General features: G+C 30.8%; 1 protein-coding gene across 3 annotated transcripts in view; it reads left to right on the plus strand.

Annotated features, from left to right (window-relative positions):
• Positions 1-19,781, plus strand: part of LOC145241556 (glutamate receptor ionotropic, kainate 2-like) — a 459,102-nt gene that overhangs the window by 291,272 nt on the left and 148,049 nt on the right. For all 3 annotated transcript variants that reach the window (XM_080104621.1, XM_080104624.1, XM_080104622.1), the window contains exons 11-13: positions 3,068-3,285; positions 7,795-8,020; positions 11,045-11,310. In XM_080104621.1, coding sequence (XP_079960747.1) covers positions 3,068-3,285; positions 7,795-8,020; positions 11,045-11,310 — 710 coding nt within the window. The remainder of the gene's footprint in view (positions 1-3,067; positions 3,286-7,794; positions 8,021-11,044; positions 11,311-19,781) is intronic.

Here is a 19,781-nt window from a genome sequence, read left to right on the forward strand (position 1 = left end):
GTTTTATATAGAGATACTATTAATATGCACGGAATACACAAGATTTGAGATATACTGGATATTCTACTTTTTTAAATACAATGTTTTAATAAGTACAAAAACGGGAGCAGTATAATTATAACGAACCGCCTTTAGTGCTCCTTTATTCATTTTCCAAACTAGGTAACAGCGTTCCCAATGTACTTTTTCTACTGAGAAACGATGGGTGTCCATGGGTGTCCGGAGCGCGCTTTGTATTAGCCAGGTTTCTCCAATAGTAAAGACTCCGTTTTATTTACCCTAACATGTTGGGGAGGTAAAAAGACATGAGTTGTACCATTAAAACAAGTATCGTTTTGTGCTCCAGAATAAATTGACCTTTTTCATCGTGGACCATTTGTAGATATTTTACTATGGAGAACTCCTGGTCTGATATATATCTCTGTCCAGGAGTTCTTCATAGTAAAACAGCTTAAACTAGTCCACAATGAAAAAGTTCATTTTTTAATTAGTGTATATGCTAAACCAGAGCGCATCAAATCTTAATGTATGTAAATTGGGAAACTACACGAGTGAATATACACATATACAATATATTTGAATTTTCAATATATATAAAACGAACAGTTCAGTCCGGCTTTTCTCGGGTCTTATGCACTGTTTATAAGTTTATTTCCTTATATATTTTCAGAATGCGAGAGATGTTATATAATAAATTCCACAGCCAACCAACGTCGCAGCTCACAAGAGCGATGACAGTCAACGAACAAGAAGTCCAAGACTCGAGTTCTTTTGAGCTGCGACGCTGTTTGACTGTGGAATTTATTATATACAATCTCTCACATTCTGAAAATCCTATCATAAGTTGCTCGTTTGGTTAGCATTGCTGGATAGCGTCGTCCTTTCGAGTTAAAAACTCCTACTTGTGAGACATCGGCCTGGGTAATTGACTGCTTGGATGGCCGCGTCCCTTGTTGAGACGAAGTAGTTTCATTTCACAGTCGGATTTCGGCGCGGTTTACTTGATCTGTAATAGAAATTGTTGGTAGAGTCCTTGCCTCGCATGCAAGAGGCTTGGGGTTCGAATCCTGAGTTCGGATGTGTCTAACTGATGAGCCCAAATGAGGGAAACTCGAGTCTTGGACTTCCGGTTCGTTGACTGTCATGGCTCTTGTGAGCTGCGACGTTGTTTGGTTTTGGAATTTATTATATATATATATATGTATATACATATATATATGTATATATATATACATATATATGTATATATATACATATATATATATGTATATATATATGTATATATATACATATATATGTATATATATACATATATATATATATGTATATATATATGTATATATATATGTGTATATATATATGTATATATATATATGTGTGTATATATATATACATACATATGTATATATATATGTAAATATATATACATATATATACATACATATATATATATGTATATATATATATATATATGTATATATATATATACATATATATATACATATATATATATATATATATATATATTAAGATACTTGATTCATGTTTAGGTGAAATCAAAATTTCAAGGATTTGGACAAAAAATTGTGGAACAGTTTAGTAGAGTTTGCAAAGGTCAACTTCTTAAACTTTGATTCCTTGGAAGCCAAATTGTCTTCCAAAAACTGATTAAATCCTATCTGTATGTCTGCACACCCTTTATGTAAAATTTAAAATATTTAGACGCAAATTGGCTGCATAGTTGTCTAGAGACCGTAAATGTCAAATCTTTTGAACTTGGGCGCCTTAGCAGCTAAATTTTTGGCCAAAAACCGATTAAAATGAAATTAAAAAGTTTGCCCCGTGTCTAAATTCACCTTATGTAAAATTTCAAATGTTTATACTCAAAATTAGCTGAGTAATTTGATAGATCCCGTAGGGTCATTTTTTTTTAGTTTGGACTCCTTAACATTCATTGTTTTAGGCTTAAATCAAACTAAAATGTTTGGTCAATGTCCGAGTAAACTTCATCTGAAATTTCATGTGTTTAAACCCAAAATTGGTGGAGGTCAATGGTAGAGTTTTCAAAGGTCTACTCGTTGAACTTTGACACCTTGTGAGCAAAATTTCCGAACAAAAACCGATTAAAAATTTTCCACAATCTCAACACACCTTACGCCAAATCATGACTCTTTAGACTGCAAATTGACAGAGTAGTTTGTTTGCGAAATATACACACAAACACACATAGATAAGTTGACATTTTAGATATATATTCAGTATAATTATACGCATACATATGCATACTTGTATATAGATGTGTGTGTCTCCATACACGTATACATTTGCACGGAAGGACTTCTATAAATGTTCATAATAAAGTTGACCATATCATTCCGTCACATTTTTAAATGTGATAATTGTGAAATATAACATTAATAAGGGAATATGAAATGCTTAAACGTCGTCACTTAATCCAATTGATTTTTTATCCCATAGGATCAGTTTAGATTCTAACGATTACTATATATATATAAAGAACTGCACACACACCACCACAAGTCTCATGTATGTGGCCTGTTTTTTTTTCCTTCCTGATGATGAACCCTACGGCCCGACGCATCAAGAACTTGTCTATACGCTGAAATTTTCTCATTCTCTCTGGCTATGACTTACGTCTTTGCCAATTTTCACGAATATTACATAAATTACTCATTTCGTCTCCGGCTATTAATTGCCTGAATATTCATACTCTTGTGAGACATATAGTTAAGTTCGTACCAAATTTTCTGTAGTTTTATTTCCTCCAGGTCTTAGTTTTTTTGTTTTTTTTTTTTTACCAGACGTTCCAAATACCTTTTTTTAAATTTAATACGTCGGAGAGCGCATGCAATATTATTGAGATAATATGTATGCCTTGTTGATGTACTTGTAAAAAATATTAACACACACACACACACATATATATATATATATATATATATTGCCATTTTAGCATGCATTTATCTGAACTGATTAAACTAATACTATGGTTTCTTTTCTCTTTCTTTTTCTTCTACCTTTGTTTTCTGCCATGCACATCCTGCAGGATCTGAGGTTGCTCCCCGCGCCGTTTCAACCCGGATTGTCAGCGGAATTTGGTGGTTCTTCACTCTAATAATGATATCCTCTTACACGGCGAACTTAGCCGCATTCTTAACCATTGACCGGTTGGATACCACGATTGAGAGCGTCGAAGATCTCGCCAAACAGACGGATGTACATTACGGGACATTGAAAGGGGGGTCATCCAAAGCATTCTTTGAGGTAAGTAAACGTATGCACAAGTAAAATATAAAAGCTGATCTATTGGCTTTCTGGGTTTCTGTTCGCATAGCTAATTTACATTTTCAAGTTAAAATCCGACTTAGCGAATGTATGACATGAATTTAAATAGAACTAAAACACAGTTGTAAGACATGAATAATCAAGATTATAGTAATTTCAAGGTTGAAAATTACGTTTATCTTATTATTGATACTTTGAAATAGCATTGTGTTTTCATAATAAATATGCACACACTATTTTTATGAAGAATACACGTCGTTATAATAACATGTATGAGCAAAAAAGACCCAATATTTTTGCTGATGAGGAGATTGTTTCGAAAAAAATAATTATATGTTAAAATTATTGTCCATGCCTTAAGGTCTATTGCCGTAAAAACATCGTTTCCGAAACGATCGTACAATTTATTGGCTTTGTTGTGCTCCTCCTTATGATACAGATTGTTAATTTTAATTATATATATATATATATTTTCCCCCAATTGGGCCAGTATATGCATGGTGGGGGACAAAATGGCACGGTAATGACTCAGTGGCATTAATCCACAAGAAAAGTTTTTTTGCTGATGACAATACAGAAATATAAAATCCAAAAGGCAAGAGATTTTATGTTTGAGGCCTTGTAAAAAATTGATGATAGATTTTGGGTCACAAGTTCGGATCAAGCTCAATCAACAAACATAGTTTTACTTAGGATGTTGACCACCTTCATGTGCCTTTTTCATAACCCCTTATCTTATTCCTGAAAATATAGAGGAAAACTGTCAAAATAGACTCCTCAAACATGTTTACGTGACGGGTTGATATTCTTATACGGTTGTGTATGCTTCGAATTTCCTTGTACACGTGAATTCTTTTGAAATTGAGAATGCATTCTCATTGGAAAACAGTCCAAATAAAGCACGTGGACACTTGATGAACACAGCTAAGAATAATATTTTAAAGGCCAAATCTATACAACAATAAATATTAGATGAGCAGATTTCGACCAGGAAAGTCTAAAAAATTGGCAGAATTGTTAGAAGATGACCTCCATACTATGGGGCAGCACATGGATGGTAACATTTAATGCTAATAAAACTAAGCTGCTCTGCTTTAACAATTACAAGGCGCCTCCCCCTTATATACATGACACATAGCACATTACCTGTAAATTCTACTTTCAAATTCCTCGGTCCAATATTTGCAAACAAATATATAGAGGGCATTGCGATGTCTGCTGCAAAGAAAATGGTTTCCCTTTATCGAGCTAGACGACTACTCACGCCTGAGAGTATCTTAACAAGCCCACCATTCGCCCGTACATGGGGTATTCTTTCCACATCTGGGCTGGTGCATCTACCACTTTTATTTCCCTCTTAGATAATGTCTAAAAACAGACTTGCCAATCTCATCTTTTCCACTTTATCAACTAGGCTCCACTCTCGGTCTCAGGGCCGCATTATTGCATCACTGTGCCTTTTTTAGAAATATTTTAATAGAATGTGTTATGATGAACTCGTTTCATCTGTACCCCGTCGACCTACATATCCCCGACAAACCTGCTTAGCAATAAGATCTCACCCCGTCGCTATTGTTGTCCCTAAATGCCAGAAAGGTTTCTATATGATAGTTTCTTCCCTAGAACAGCTAGACTTTGGAATTCCCTCTCTACTGCCCGCTCTTCTGGCTGTACTGATATGCAGAAGTTTAAATGGAAGATGCCAAATATCTTGTTATTCCTTCATAGACGTGCCCCCACAAAGTCGAAACCTATTATTCTGCCTGTGAAGATATAAAGTCGTCTATACTTCCGAACAATACGTTCCCTGAGAGAACTCCCAAACGTGTCCCCCTCTAAATCTACCTACATTCATAGATCCTAGGAACTTGTATAAACTCCTAATAAACCATGGACGGGAAACGTCTAGTCGTTCCACTGAGATCACTACTTAACTAGCGCAACTATATATTTCTTAAGATCTTCAATTACAGAAGTCAATCTATTAATACGGAAATTAAGATCTAAATTCTAATCAATCATGGAGGGCAGTTAACGGATTTTTTTAGGGAAGTTCACATTAAGTTGTATTTATTTCAATTGTGTTAACTATTTCCATAAGTGAACAGGAGTAAAAGAAAAGCAATTTTCTCTCTAAAATTTGTGTGTGTTTTTTTTAATAACTCAGAATTTAGTAGGCATCGCCATATTTTATCTTCCTTGGTATTTTGTGCCCATTATGATTGCTATAAGAAGACACAATTGCGAAAAAGAAATCTTTGAAATAAAAACATTGGCTGAATAATTGAAATAATATAATTTATGAGTGCGCTTTAGAAATTCTAAAGCGTGTGTTTCGTAAATAAAATATCTAAAACATTTTTACCAATTCTGTATTGTTTTATGATTATCGAAATACTTAAAATCAATATATAGCTTCAGGGAGAGAAATGTAAACTTTAATAAGCATGAATAGCCCCAGTGATCGGAAAGTACTCGAAAAAGTGTACACATATTTTAGATGGTTTTTTGTTAATGTGCAAATGAAAAACGGAATTGATTGTTGGTTGGCTAATAAACATGACAGGTCTATTACACAACGTATGACAAACGGTTATTAGGTCGAGAAAGTAATGTCGGAATATTGGCGTCGAGATGCTAACGTCATAAATCTAAAGTCTATTTAAACGCAACTTATAAAAAGCAAATATAAAATTAATAATATTCAGCTGCTTCATATGAGATAAAAAGCTATACATGAAATAATCAAATCATACACACGATACGTGTAGATATCTAATCGTCTTGTGAATGTAAAGATACTTCCTTATTTGATGATGAAATACGAAGAATATCCAAAAAGATATATCGGCTTGTGTTAGTTCTGGGCCAATCTTGAATTATATAATTACCTAGAAAAAAATCCTGAACAACTGCTGACCTCTGGAACTCTGTTCTGCTTGCCTGCTTTCCTGCTGACTACAATATGGATGTCTACACGTCTAATCAAAACACGTCCTTGTGTAGCAACCCACGTAAATAATACATTCTACCCCATTCCCAGGTTTAACTCTCCTTGTACTATCAGATCTGGTTGTCTGAAGATATTGGCATCCTGAGAAGAAAGGCACCTAAGATTGATGCTTTTTTCCTCATCTTTTTGCAAACTTTATTTTGTTCTACAAAAATGCAAACAACAATCCACATTTCACCTTCCCCGTTCCAATTGATCCTTTCTTTTTATCTTCATTACTTCCTAACTTAAAATATGCAACACATTAAAATTGTAACCAGTTTCCCACTCCCATTGCAAAACTCATTCAGGTTTCTCAGAGCAGGAAACACAAACGAGAAAACCTACTATAAAACTACCAAACAAAATACAACAATCTAGTGAATAAAGATACAAAGAGCTTGAAGAATAAAAATTAGTAAATTATATATTATAATATTTTGTTCAATACACATTTCTATCAATTCTGTATTGTTTCATGATTATTGAAATATTTAAAATCAATATATAGCTTCTAGGAGGTGATGCATGGATATTTATGGTTAAAAGTACAAAAAACAAACTGGAGACAACATGCCCGGTTTCATTGTTCTATAGATGATTCGATTTTTATGTAAATGTAAAATAAGCGATAGGTACCCATCAGGGACAATATGTGATTAAAATAACATTCATTACAGAGGAGCAAAAAGATTTGTTTTTATATATATTGTATTCGGCATATCAGTACAGGTATGTCCTACATAATCACAAGTAATATATATATATATATGTATGTATATACTAGCAGGGGTGCCCGGCGTTGCTCGGGTGTTTGGAGGGATATGCTGTGCAAAAAAAAAAAAAAAATGGTTAATTTTTTAAAACTTTGACCCCTATTATGACCCCTTACAATGTATTGTTTCGGGCTCAAATCACTTTATTAAGTTAGATCCATGTTCAAGGGACCTATATCTAAAATTGCAAGTGTCTAGACCCAAAATTGTCGAAGGAGTTTGGTAGAGTTCTTAAAGGTCAAATCAATGAAATTTGACCCTTTAACAGCCAAATTTCTGGCTGACACCCGTCACATCGATTTTCCCAAATCTCAGTACCCGGTATTTCAAATTTCGAGTCTATAGACTAAAAATTGACCGAGTTATTTCGTAGGGAAATGTACACAGACAGACAGACACACAGACACACAGACAGACACGTTCACTTATATATATATATATATATATATATATATATATATATTACAATTCCTGAACTAATAAAAATATATAATCTATATTTAGAAATACTTACTCGGTCAAGAGGGATTGGTCTTGCTTGAAGTGATTAGAGAACGCATATTACGGACTAATCCAATCACGTGATATTATGAGTTTTTCAATTTGTTCGATACATATAGAAGGACCAATGTTTGCTTTTATTTCTATATAATAATTTAAAAAAAAAAAAAAAGATTTTAAAAAATTGATTTTTGTCTCCATTTTTTTCTTACTGTCAAGGATTCTGATGTCCCCATATATAAGCAAATGGCAAATTTTATGACAAGTACGTCACCGTCCGTATATGTTTCTTCAACGAAAGAAGCTGTGCAACGTGTGCTGTTAGGGAAATACGCGTATTTGGGAGAGTCCACATCGATTGATTACCAGGTTCAACGTAATTGTGACCTGATGCAAGTTGGGGGCTTGCTGGATTCCAAGGGATACGGCATTGCAACACCTCGAGGTAAGCCCATTTCTCACATTCAAATTCGATCCAATTCAGTACTGCTTTCTTTAACGTATTTCTTAATACATCACTTTCTCGCTCAACATATACACGCATGTGCGTCAATACGAAATTAAATCTCGTTAAAACAATAAAGAATAAACCAGTATCAGTGTGTTTGTAATAATATAAACGACTATATTATGTTATGTTCGTGTGTGGCATTCATACGTTTTGGTTGGTTGATTTTGATTTACGGCATATCAACCCTTCTGAGGTCATTTAATGCCAGATCCAGGGATTTTGAAAACAATTTGTTAATAGAGTATATTTGTTGGGGTTTTTTAAAGTCGGTTTCTATTTAACCCGTAGTTGGGACCCTGGCAGGTACTACCAGTCGGGTCAGAGTGCACCTGGGAGCAATGGCAATTAAATGGTCATATCCAGGACAATACATAGGTTTTACATCTTCCTTAATTATCACGGGAATTCTTAGTGCTATGAAGGTAATGGTTTAAATAGGTTAAAGATAACTTAGTAGCTGGCTTTGAATCCCTCATTAGTAGAAAATTTCTATTTCTGCACTGATGGCATACGCTTTGCAAACTTATCTGTATGTATGAGATTATACTAGCAGAAGTACCCGTCGTTGACTGGGTTCAAAACAGTCTACATAAAATGGAATCCGATTTATGAAAGTATGATTCATAAAATGGAAGGGTTGTAAACAGATAGCTTCGAATTTGGGGATATGTAATCCAAAGCAAAATATGATGAAAGTAAAAATGAAATAGATAAACACCATAATTTATTATACCATACCTGTTCACACTGAAACACCTATCACAATATTCTGTGGATCTATATTAAAACACCTTGTTAAACTTTGTGAGATATTTCCAGTCTATGGAGGTCAGGCGCGAACGAACACTCCATAATTTTATTATACCTTATTTCTTCAAACTGAAACATAATTATCAAAGTATACTTCCGCAGATAGATATGAAAAGTATTTATTAAAGTGTGTGCCTATTTCCATTCTATGGAGGCCAGGCGCGAACGCAGACCCCACAATTTTATTATACCATCCCTATTTAAGTTAAACCATCTTATCAGAGTATTATTATGTGCATCTATATAAAAACACTTGTAAACGTTTTTTTTCATACTTTGTTGACCAGGAGTGTACGCAGACCCCACAATTTTAATGCATCATCATTAAGCCAGTAAAACATACCCATTCCTGTGTCTCGATACATCTTCTATCATTATATGTGATCAGTTTTCTATAATAGTCAATCAGATAGGAACCTAATCGTGACCAGACACACGCCCACACGTGCAGCTTTATATTATAGATATATATTCCTAAAGGCACCGTCAAACTATGCTAAGGAGAGACTGTACATCGAAATATGCGTGTCTGTAGATTACTGTTACACACACACACACACACACACATACATATATAGGGTGATCCCCCCCAAAACCGGGCTCCAACACTAATTAGGCTCCGTTTCTTCGTGCTTTGTTCGAATGAAATGGAACTTTGGTCATAACTAGTTTATTATATTCAAAACATCACATCAAAACACTACGGCTTAATTTTATTTTATTTCGGACTATTAGTCTTATCTTATCTTTTTATTGGTGCACAACGTTTCGGCCAACTTCCTCTGGCCTTCGTCAGGTTGTAACCGCGACGGATAGGAACTTCGAATCTCCTAACTGCATTCGCAGCCATCACTGCCATCCGTAGTTGTTGTCGTCTCACCACATTTTTGACCAATTACCTCTGGCACGCTTTGGGTGGGATTGAAACCGCTATCTTCAGACAATGTTCATCTGGAACCGTAGAGATTCAACGTCTCTATCAACTGCGCCACGGGCCCCGAAGGGCGATCAAGGTTGGATTCTTTGATCTTATAAATCCACATTTATTTATTAGCTGATCTTCCATAGTCGGGTCCGTACCGATTAGTATATATATATATATATATATATAAATATTCCTTATTGGGAATTCCAATAAGGAATAATATATATATATATATATATATATATATATATATATATATATATATATATATATATATATATATATATACTAATCCAATAAGGAATAATATATATATAAAACACTACGGCATTTGTTTGTTTGTTTTTTGGGGTGAGGGAGACACCCTGTATATATATATATATATATATATATATATATATATATATTTGTTCCTCTTAACATGCCACGTTATCAAGGATAGATACATTCATTTTCGAGGTATTTTTATTTTATCTGTCAAAAAATTGCATGCTATTATTTAAGCCGACAGCGCTAGCATACAAATACATAATTATTCACCAAATTACAACTAACAAACGCCTGGGGTTTTTCCACGCGTTAGAAATTCAATATTTTTAATACTTATTTAAAAAGTTATTTGGTCTACTGATAGGACCTATACTTTTTAAATACTGATTTTTCTAACGCGCTGATGGACGACAGGCCTGAGCAGATCATAATCAAATGAACAGTTATATATTATATATGTTAAGGCTGAACAGAAACAATTGCACGCAATGTTGTTGACAATATAAAAAATTATTTGCGAACATGTGTCTACCCTTATTAGCACATCTTAAAAAAATATAGCTGTGACATTGCACTATAAGCTATACAAATAAAAACTTTGTTATTCTTGTATAAGTAATCACTGCCTGAGTAGTTTGATTACATTTATGAGTGTATTTCTTACAAAAATCGCTCCAGACAAAGTATGAAACCAATTGATGTAAAATAAATAATCAAAATAAAAGGATAATCTATAATATTCTAAAAAAAACAAAAAGGAAGAAATGAACCAGACTACTAGATGGTTGGCGTTGTGTTAGGATATGCTTTATAAGGATTTCGGTCTTTTTCGGTTTTTTTTTTTTTTTTTTTTTTTTTTTTTGGTGGGGGGATGATAACATTTTAAGACCCATTTATCATATTTTTCTTCGTAAATTAATCATTCATTAACCAAACACGTTCTTATATTTCAGGCTCTCCCTATAGAGACATGATTTCGGAGCAGATTCTGAGACTCCAAGAAAGACAAAAAATCAGTAAACTGTACACCAAATGGTGGAAGGAAAAAGCGGAAAGCAATTGTGACACTGAAGGCAAAGGGAAACAAAACGCTAATGAACTTGGCTTGCAAAATGTCGGAGGTGTATTTGTGGTACTAGTGGCAGGTGTGGTCGCTGGTACAATCATGGCCATAATGGAATTCCTGTGGAAAGCTTGGAGAAATTCCAGGATTGACAAGGTAAGTAAACGTTTTATGGCTGTTTGAATATAGAATGTGATGTCTAGATTTTTTTCACTAGAAAACTAAGAAAGAATACGGAAAAGGAATAACAAACAGGAGAAACAGAAATTAATAATTACTCGAAAGTAAACTTGTAAATTGTGCCGGAAAAGTAAAAAGTGTGCTGTGATTTATTCTGCTAAGTTCATGTACACATAAAACTATATTATGCCGACTAGTTGAACACAACCATATACATATATGTGTATGTATGTGTGTGTTTGTCTGTATGTATATATGTATATGTATTAAACGTTTGAGTAACACTGGGCGCAGTAATATTATCAATTGAGAAAGATTTTTGTTTTTTAATAGTTAAACCTTATATTATAGCGGAAAAACATTTTTTCTCCTTAGCTCTACTTTCAAAATACTTTTTAAAAAAATGTCTGGATTTTGAACAACGCCCATTATTTACCCCTTTTTGTCTAATTTATGATGTGTACCCATTGAATTAGTGATGAATAGAATCATATTTTAGAAGTGCATTTTAGTTTATTTCCATTGCGATTTTTTCTAGTTAAGCAGTACATAATTTAACTGTAAAATAGCTATCAACGACATGTAATGGTGACACTGCATTCAGTATAAATAAAATGTTTTATGAAAATACACATACATATAAACCTTGTTAAATACATATGTATGTGAATGCATATATACATCTCTATTTACGCATATAAAGATGTGTGTATGTATGCATCTCTCCCTATATATATATACATATGCATATCTATTTACATATACATATGCATCTCTATTCACATATACATATGCATCTCTATTCACATATAAATATGCATCTCTATTCACATATAAATATGCATCTCTATTCACATATACATATAAATATGCATCTCTATTCACATATACATATATATATGCATATCTATTCACATATACATATATATATATATATATGCATCTCTATTCACATATACATATATATATATATATATATATGCATCTCTATTCACATATACATATATATATATATATATGCATCTCTATTCACATATACATATATATATATATGCATCTATTTACATATATATATATGCATCTATTTACATATATATATGCATCTATTTACATATATATATATGCATCTATTTACATATATATATATGCATCTATTTACATATATATATATGCATCTATTTACATATATATATATGCATCTATTTACATATATATATATGCATCTATTTACATATATATATATGCATCTATTTACATATATATATATGCATCTATTTACATATATATATATGCATCTATTTACATATATATATATGCATCTATTTACATATATATATATGCATCTATTTACATATATATATATGCATCTATTTACATATATATATGCATCTATTTATATATATATGCATCTATTTACATATATATATGCATCTATTTACATATATATATGCATCTCTATTTACATATATATATGTATCTCTATTTACATATATATATGTATCTCTATTTACATATATATATGCATCTCTATTTACATATATATATATGCATCTCTATTTACATATATATATGCATCTCTATTTACATATATATATGCATCTCTATTTACATATATATATATGCATCTCTATTTACATATATATATGCATCTCTATTTACATATATATATGCATCTCTATTTACATATATATATGCATCTCTATTTACATATATATATGCATCTCTATTTACATATATATATGCATCTCTATTTACATATATATATGCATCTCTATTTACATATATATATGCATCTCTATTTACATATATATATGCATCTCTATTTACATATATATATGCATCTCTATTTACATATATATATGCATCTCTATTTACATATATATATGCATCTCTATTTACATATATATATGCATCTCTATTTACATATATATATGCATCTCTATTTACATATATATATGCATCTCTATTTACATATATATATATATTTGCATCTCTATTTACATATATATATATATATATTTACATCTCTATTTACATATATATATATATATTTTCATCTCTATTTACATATATATATATATATATTTTCATCTCTATTTACATATATATATATATATATTTTCATCTCTATTTACATATATATATATATATATTTGCATCTCTATTTACATATATATATATTTGCATCTCTATTTACATATATATATATATTTGCATCTCTATTTACATATATATATGCATCTCTATATATATACATGCATCTTTATTTACATATATATACATTCATCTCTATTAACATATATGTATGCATATCTATTTACATATATATATATGCATTTCTATTTACATATATATATGCATCTCTATTTACATATATGTATGCATCTCTATTTACATATATATACATCTCTATTTACATATATATACATCTCTATTTACATATATATACATCTCTATTTACATATATATACATCTCTATTTACATATATATATATATGCATCTCTATTTACATATATATATATGCATCTCTATTTACATATATATATATATGCATCTCTATTTACATATATATATATATGCATCTCTATTTACATATATATATGCATCTCTATTTACATATATATATGCATCTCTATTTACATATATATATATATATATGCATCTCTATTTACATATATATATGCATCTCTATTTACATATATATATGCATCTCTATTTACATATATATATGCATCTCTATTTACATATATACATATGTATCTCTATTTTCATATAAATATGTATCTATTTTCATATTATTTTCATATAAATATATGCATGCATCTCTATTTACATATATATATATATATGCCTCTATTTACACACACACACATATATATATATATATATGTATGCATCTCTATTTACATATATATGTATGCACCTCTCTCTCTATATATATATATAGGCTATTATATATGTATCTTTATATATATACACACACACACATATATAGGCTATTATTTTAAAATTTTAATCCTTCAAAGAACATGCATGCATCTCTATTTACATATATATATATATATATATATATATATATATATATATATATATATAGGCAATTATTTTAAAATTTTAATCCTTCAAAGAACATAAGATTAATGCACTAGATGAATCACTAGAAAATAGGAAAGATTACTATAGTGAAGAATACAATTGATAATTAAAATCTTTAGTAATCAATAAAAAAAATCTTAGGAGGAATTATAAAATAAAAATATAATCTACTTATATTCGAATAGATGCTCTTTTGATCAGGGAATACATATTAGTTAATGTATCACTGGTGTACATAAATTTGAACGTATATTTCAGATCATCAAAAATCGTTTTTGCAAATAAGAACATGAATTTTAAATAAAATGGCAGTTCCAAAAATCCCCAATATTTACTTATTTGTTCTTTGATCATTTACTTACAGAAATAGTAATCGGGAAAAATAAAAGAATTCGAAACAAAAGAACACGTTCATTCAGTTTTTATTTAACTGAATACTTAATTCATATAAATTAATATTTACGATGAAGAGGGCGCCATCCTGGCTCATAAAAAATAAATTAGTCTGAAAAAAAAAGAAAGAATGCATTCTACAATAGTCAATAGGTGCAAGCAATATTATTCGGGGAGTGTTAGGTTGGTGAACACATAATGTCGTTTTTTACGTGCATATCTATATAATTATAAAACGCAAATGATCTTGTAATGATGTATGTAACCAACTTTCTGATTTACGACATCCGGTTGCGCATGCTTGCATCACCTGCGCACTGAAATATTAACGCTACTATTTCGAAATTAGTATTTAACATGAGAAGAGTGGGGTTTCAAATAACTTAAACGTAATACACAGATGAACGATGTAAAAAAAACAAAAACATTAACAATTGTTGATAATTTAAACGCGAAAAAAAAGAACAATGGAGAGGCTTAAATATTAACGTTATTATTTCGGATTATTATTTGACATGGGAAGACTAAGGGTTAAAATAACTTAAACGTAATACAGAAATGAATGATGTAAAAAGCAGATATATCAACATTTGAATTAAACTATAAGGAGTATGATATCTCCTCAGTGCACATTTACCTATAAGTATGACCAACCACTGATAATTCAGTAACTGTATTTTTTTTCAAAAATAATTAATTATAATAAACAGACCGACTCATAGAAACTATCTATATTCTTTTTTTTTTTCATTTTAATATACTTTCATAGACATGTCTCTGTTATGTCAAAAAAAAAAATTGCTTTACGTCACAAGTGTCACGCTCATACATGATTCCGTAGCTAATATAACATACTGACCCAACGGGTTACGGGTAGTCTAGTATCTAATAAAAACGACATTATTTTTGCACCAGCCTAATAATTGAGCTGCAAATAAATTCCAAAGCAAACTGGAAATAAAAAGTAAAAGAAGATATACAGCTATGCATAATGCATTGCGTTTGTAAGAAATTAATTTATAAACTAATACATCATTTGGCTAGCCATTAAAAAAAATCCAACAAGTTAAAGAAATTGTTTAATCACATAAAGAAGGTTTAATATAAATATTAAAAATACAAACTAATTAATATAAAATATCAGACAAATTATAATATGGTATTTAATTGGAATTCATTATTAAGATGAGTATTATTTATTCATTTTTTTGTTGCGGAATATTATCCTCATCCTTCTTAGTTGTTGTTTCACGACGTTTCGGTTAAATATTCCTCTGCCGTTCGTCAGCTGGTTACTTGAACATTCAGGGCACGTGGCGCAGTGAATAGAGGTGTTGAATTTCTGCAGTTTCATGTTAGAATTGTCTGAAGATAGCGGTTTTAATCCTACCCGAAGCCGGCCATACGTTACCTGGCCAATAACGTGATGAGACGACAACAAATATGGATGTCAGTAATTGCTGAGAATGCAGTTAGGAGATTTGAAGTTCGTATCCAGTCCCGATTACAACCTGACGAAGGTCAGAGGAATAGTTGCGGGAACGTCGTGAAACAATAAAGAAAGAAAGAATTTAATAAATTATATTCTATTCTATTTTATATTCATCGTTAAAATGAAGCATATACATTACATAGATTCATGGACCCCTCCCGTTTATATCTACGTATCAGCGCCGACGAAACTAAATTGCTCGTAAAAGAACTAATCACAATTTTAGAACGACTAATAAGAGTTGCCATTGCATTAGACACACCAGCTCTTGCAGGATCATTGAAGTTAGGCAAGGATAAACATGTCCAGTACCAAAAAGGTTACCAAGTCTACGTGCTATATGTACCATGTTGATACTAAAAAAATGTCCAGCTTAGTTTCTGGAGGTGTGTTTAATAGGAGAGAGGCACCATCATCTTCGTTAAGACATATTTAGGAGAAGGAATACTCTAGTATAAAACCTGTGATCTACTGAGTTATCTGCCTTTCTTTCTCTGTAAATTATACATATATATCAGAATGTGTGAGATAGTATATAATTATTTCTATATAAGTATTTCCACTGACAGAATAATTATTTCTATATAAATATTTCCACTGACAGAAAACATTGCAGCAAGCAAGATCCACGAAAACCAATAAACTGGAAGTCAAAGAATCTAGTTTCGCCCTGATTTGGACTCATCAGTTAGCATCCAAACTCAGGATTCGAAACGCGAGCTTCTTGCATGCGAGACAAGCAATCTACCAACCGAGCAAACGTGCCGCACACAAAGCCTTGTTTACTAGCATAGATCAAGCAAACTACTAATAGTGAGACACCTACTTGGGTTAAGGCTGATTGCGATCTTCACATCCCTTGTTCGAGATGAAGGTATGTGCATTCCACTGTCGGATTTCCTTGCGATTTGAGTGATCTATGATAGTTAAGACTTTCTTGTTTGCTCAGTCTGTAGACTGCTTGCATGGCATGCAAAAGGTTCGGGTTTCGAATCCTGAGTTCGGGTGTGTCTAACTAATGGGACCAAATGAGGACAAAACTCTAGTCTTGGACTTCTGGTCTTTTGGGTTTCGCAGCTCTTGCTGGCTTCAATGTTATCTGGCAGTGGAAATAATATATATATATATATATATATATATATATATATATATATATATATATATATATATATATATATATATATATAAGAGAGAGAGGGGCGTTTTGCTAAATTTGAAATCTAATTTTTTATCTATATTACATAAAATATTCAGGACAAATTTCAGTTACAATAAATGCTAACTGTTTCAGAGAAATCAGTACATTCTTATTTCCAACAAACATATCCTCATAAAAATATACATTCAAAAAAATGTTGTTTAAAAAAATGGAGTACACAAAACAAAAGTAACAAATTATAATTTGCATTAAATGAACAGATGCTGCAAATTTATTATTTACACTTAGGTTGTTTATAATATCCTATTTATATATATATATATATATATATATATATATATATATATATATATATATATATATATATATATATATATATATAATAGAAAGGTGTATATTTAGCGAGATAACTTTTAGTATATAATTTCATATATTAAGGTGAACTGCTCTCGCTCTTCGTAAGGATCTCATAATTCTGCAGGAATTTTATAGAATAAGGGTTGCATATTTGGGGAATCTGCGATTAAAAATCTTGGATCTCTGAAATTGTATTTATTTCCCCAATCGCGAAAATCATTTGACTGCATAAGACGTGCTAATATATGTAAGATTTATTCACCTTGGAAACGAAAACGAAATAACATTTTTAAAAAGTGGAAGATATATAAAAAAAATGAAGGGGGTAGGATAAAAAAAAACACACGTGTCTGTGCGTTTTCATTTTAAATAAGGTATATTTTATACAATTTCAGGAGGTTCTGATCTCCTCTATCCCCGCTTCTCTCACTTTGTAGGAATGAGTATATATATATATATATATATATATATATATATATATATATATATATATATATATATATATGAGCAAACAGTTAATAAAACGTGTTAAAAAAACTTGGAAATGAGTTAAAAACATATTTAATCTGAAAAGGAAACACTAGATAAATGGATAGTCATTAATCCGCGGAGTTTCAAAGAAATACTTTCCTTCTCACCACAGGGTAGGAATTAGCAAAATGCGGGATCGGATTTTGCATGCAAAAGTATTTGATGAAACAACAAGTATATAAAAAATCTTACTTTATAACAAAAAAGTGAAGCAGCGGGAATATGGTGAAGAAAAATGTGATTACACATGGATGGATAGTCTCGTGGAAGATAAATAATCCAGTGACGGTAAAATATATAACTTCAAGCTTAATAACTTTAATTTTATATATATATATATATATATATATATATATATATATATATATATATATATATATATATATATATATATATATATACTAGTGTTTGGACGATGAATCGGAGTCGAACATTAAATATGTCTATTCACGGTAATCGGGAAATACAACTTCCTAGTGAGATAGATTTTTTTAAAATCGGAATAGGAGATGTACTATGATTTTTTTTTTAATTGGGAGCGGAGAAAATATTGGAATCGTCCCACAACTAATATATGAATATCTTCTTTAAACTTAAAACTAAGTTTCGGCAAACAATTGCGTTGTATTTCTACACCAATCTTCTTCAAATGATCAATAATATATATAAAAGGCAAATTGATTATACCGTCTACACTAGTTAAAACGTGAACATATATTAAAGAGTTTCATGATTCAAAGCGGAATAGAATTTTGTACTGAAAGGCGCACTAGTTAACCTAATCATAAAAATTAATACCAAAACACATGCACACATAGGCATAATAGAGAATGTTATTAATTGTGTATTTAAAATAGTTTGTTTCGTTTAGAAAACATCACATTAGAGAATAAGGTTGTCAATAAGGTAAATTCATTCATAAAAATGTGTAAACACATTAAACAGTCTAAAAATGTTAATTGTCATAATGTATAATTCTTTTGTTTTATTCTATTTAGTTTAAAGACTAAAGGTAGGATCGCAAAGAATTCAATATTTTTAATATGATGTGTTTAAGCTGATGTTATCCTAATGTATGCCCGCATATATTTAGTTCACTTAAAAAAAATTGTGTATAAATGGGGCGCGTTCTAAATGGATGTGTCTATTTAGAACTCTTTTGAAGCGCATATATTACATCAAGTGCATTTTCTGTTGATTAATGGTATCCGCGGAACTACATTTAACTAGATAAATGTGTCGAGAACATTAATCATTGTAAATATGTTTTATTTCTAACGAGACATTTAAGAAATTAATACCATTGCTTACTACAATTACAGAATAAATAAAACACTATATGCTGAGATATTTGTGCGGTTGTAATTGTAACCTGTTGGTATTATTCTTGGATACTATATATATCACTAATGAGACTG

Source organism: Euprymna scolopes, chromosome 20, assembly GCF_053919585.1.
Source record: "Euprymna scolopes isolate OS-2025 chromosome 20, ASM5391958v1, whole genome shotgun sequence".
In the NCBI taxonomy this organism is placed as follows: domain Eukaryota; kingdom Metazoa; phylum Mollusca; class Cephalopoda; order Sepiida; family Sepiolidae; genus Euprymna; species Euprymna scolopes.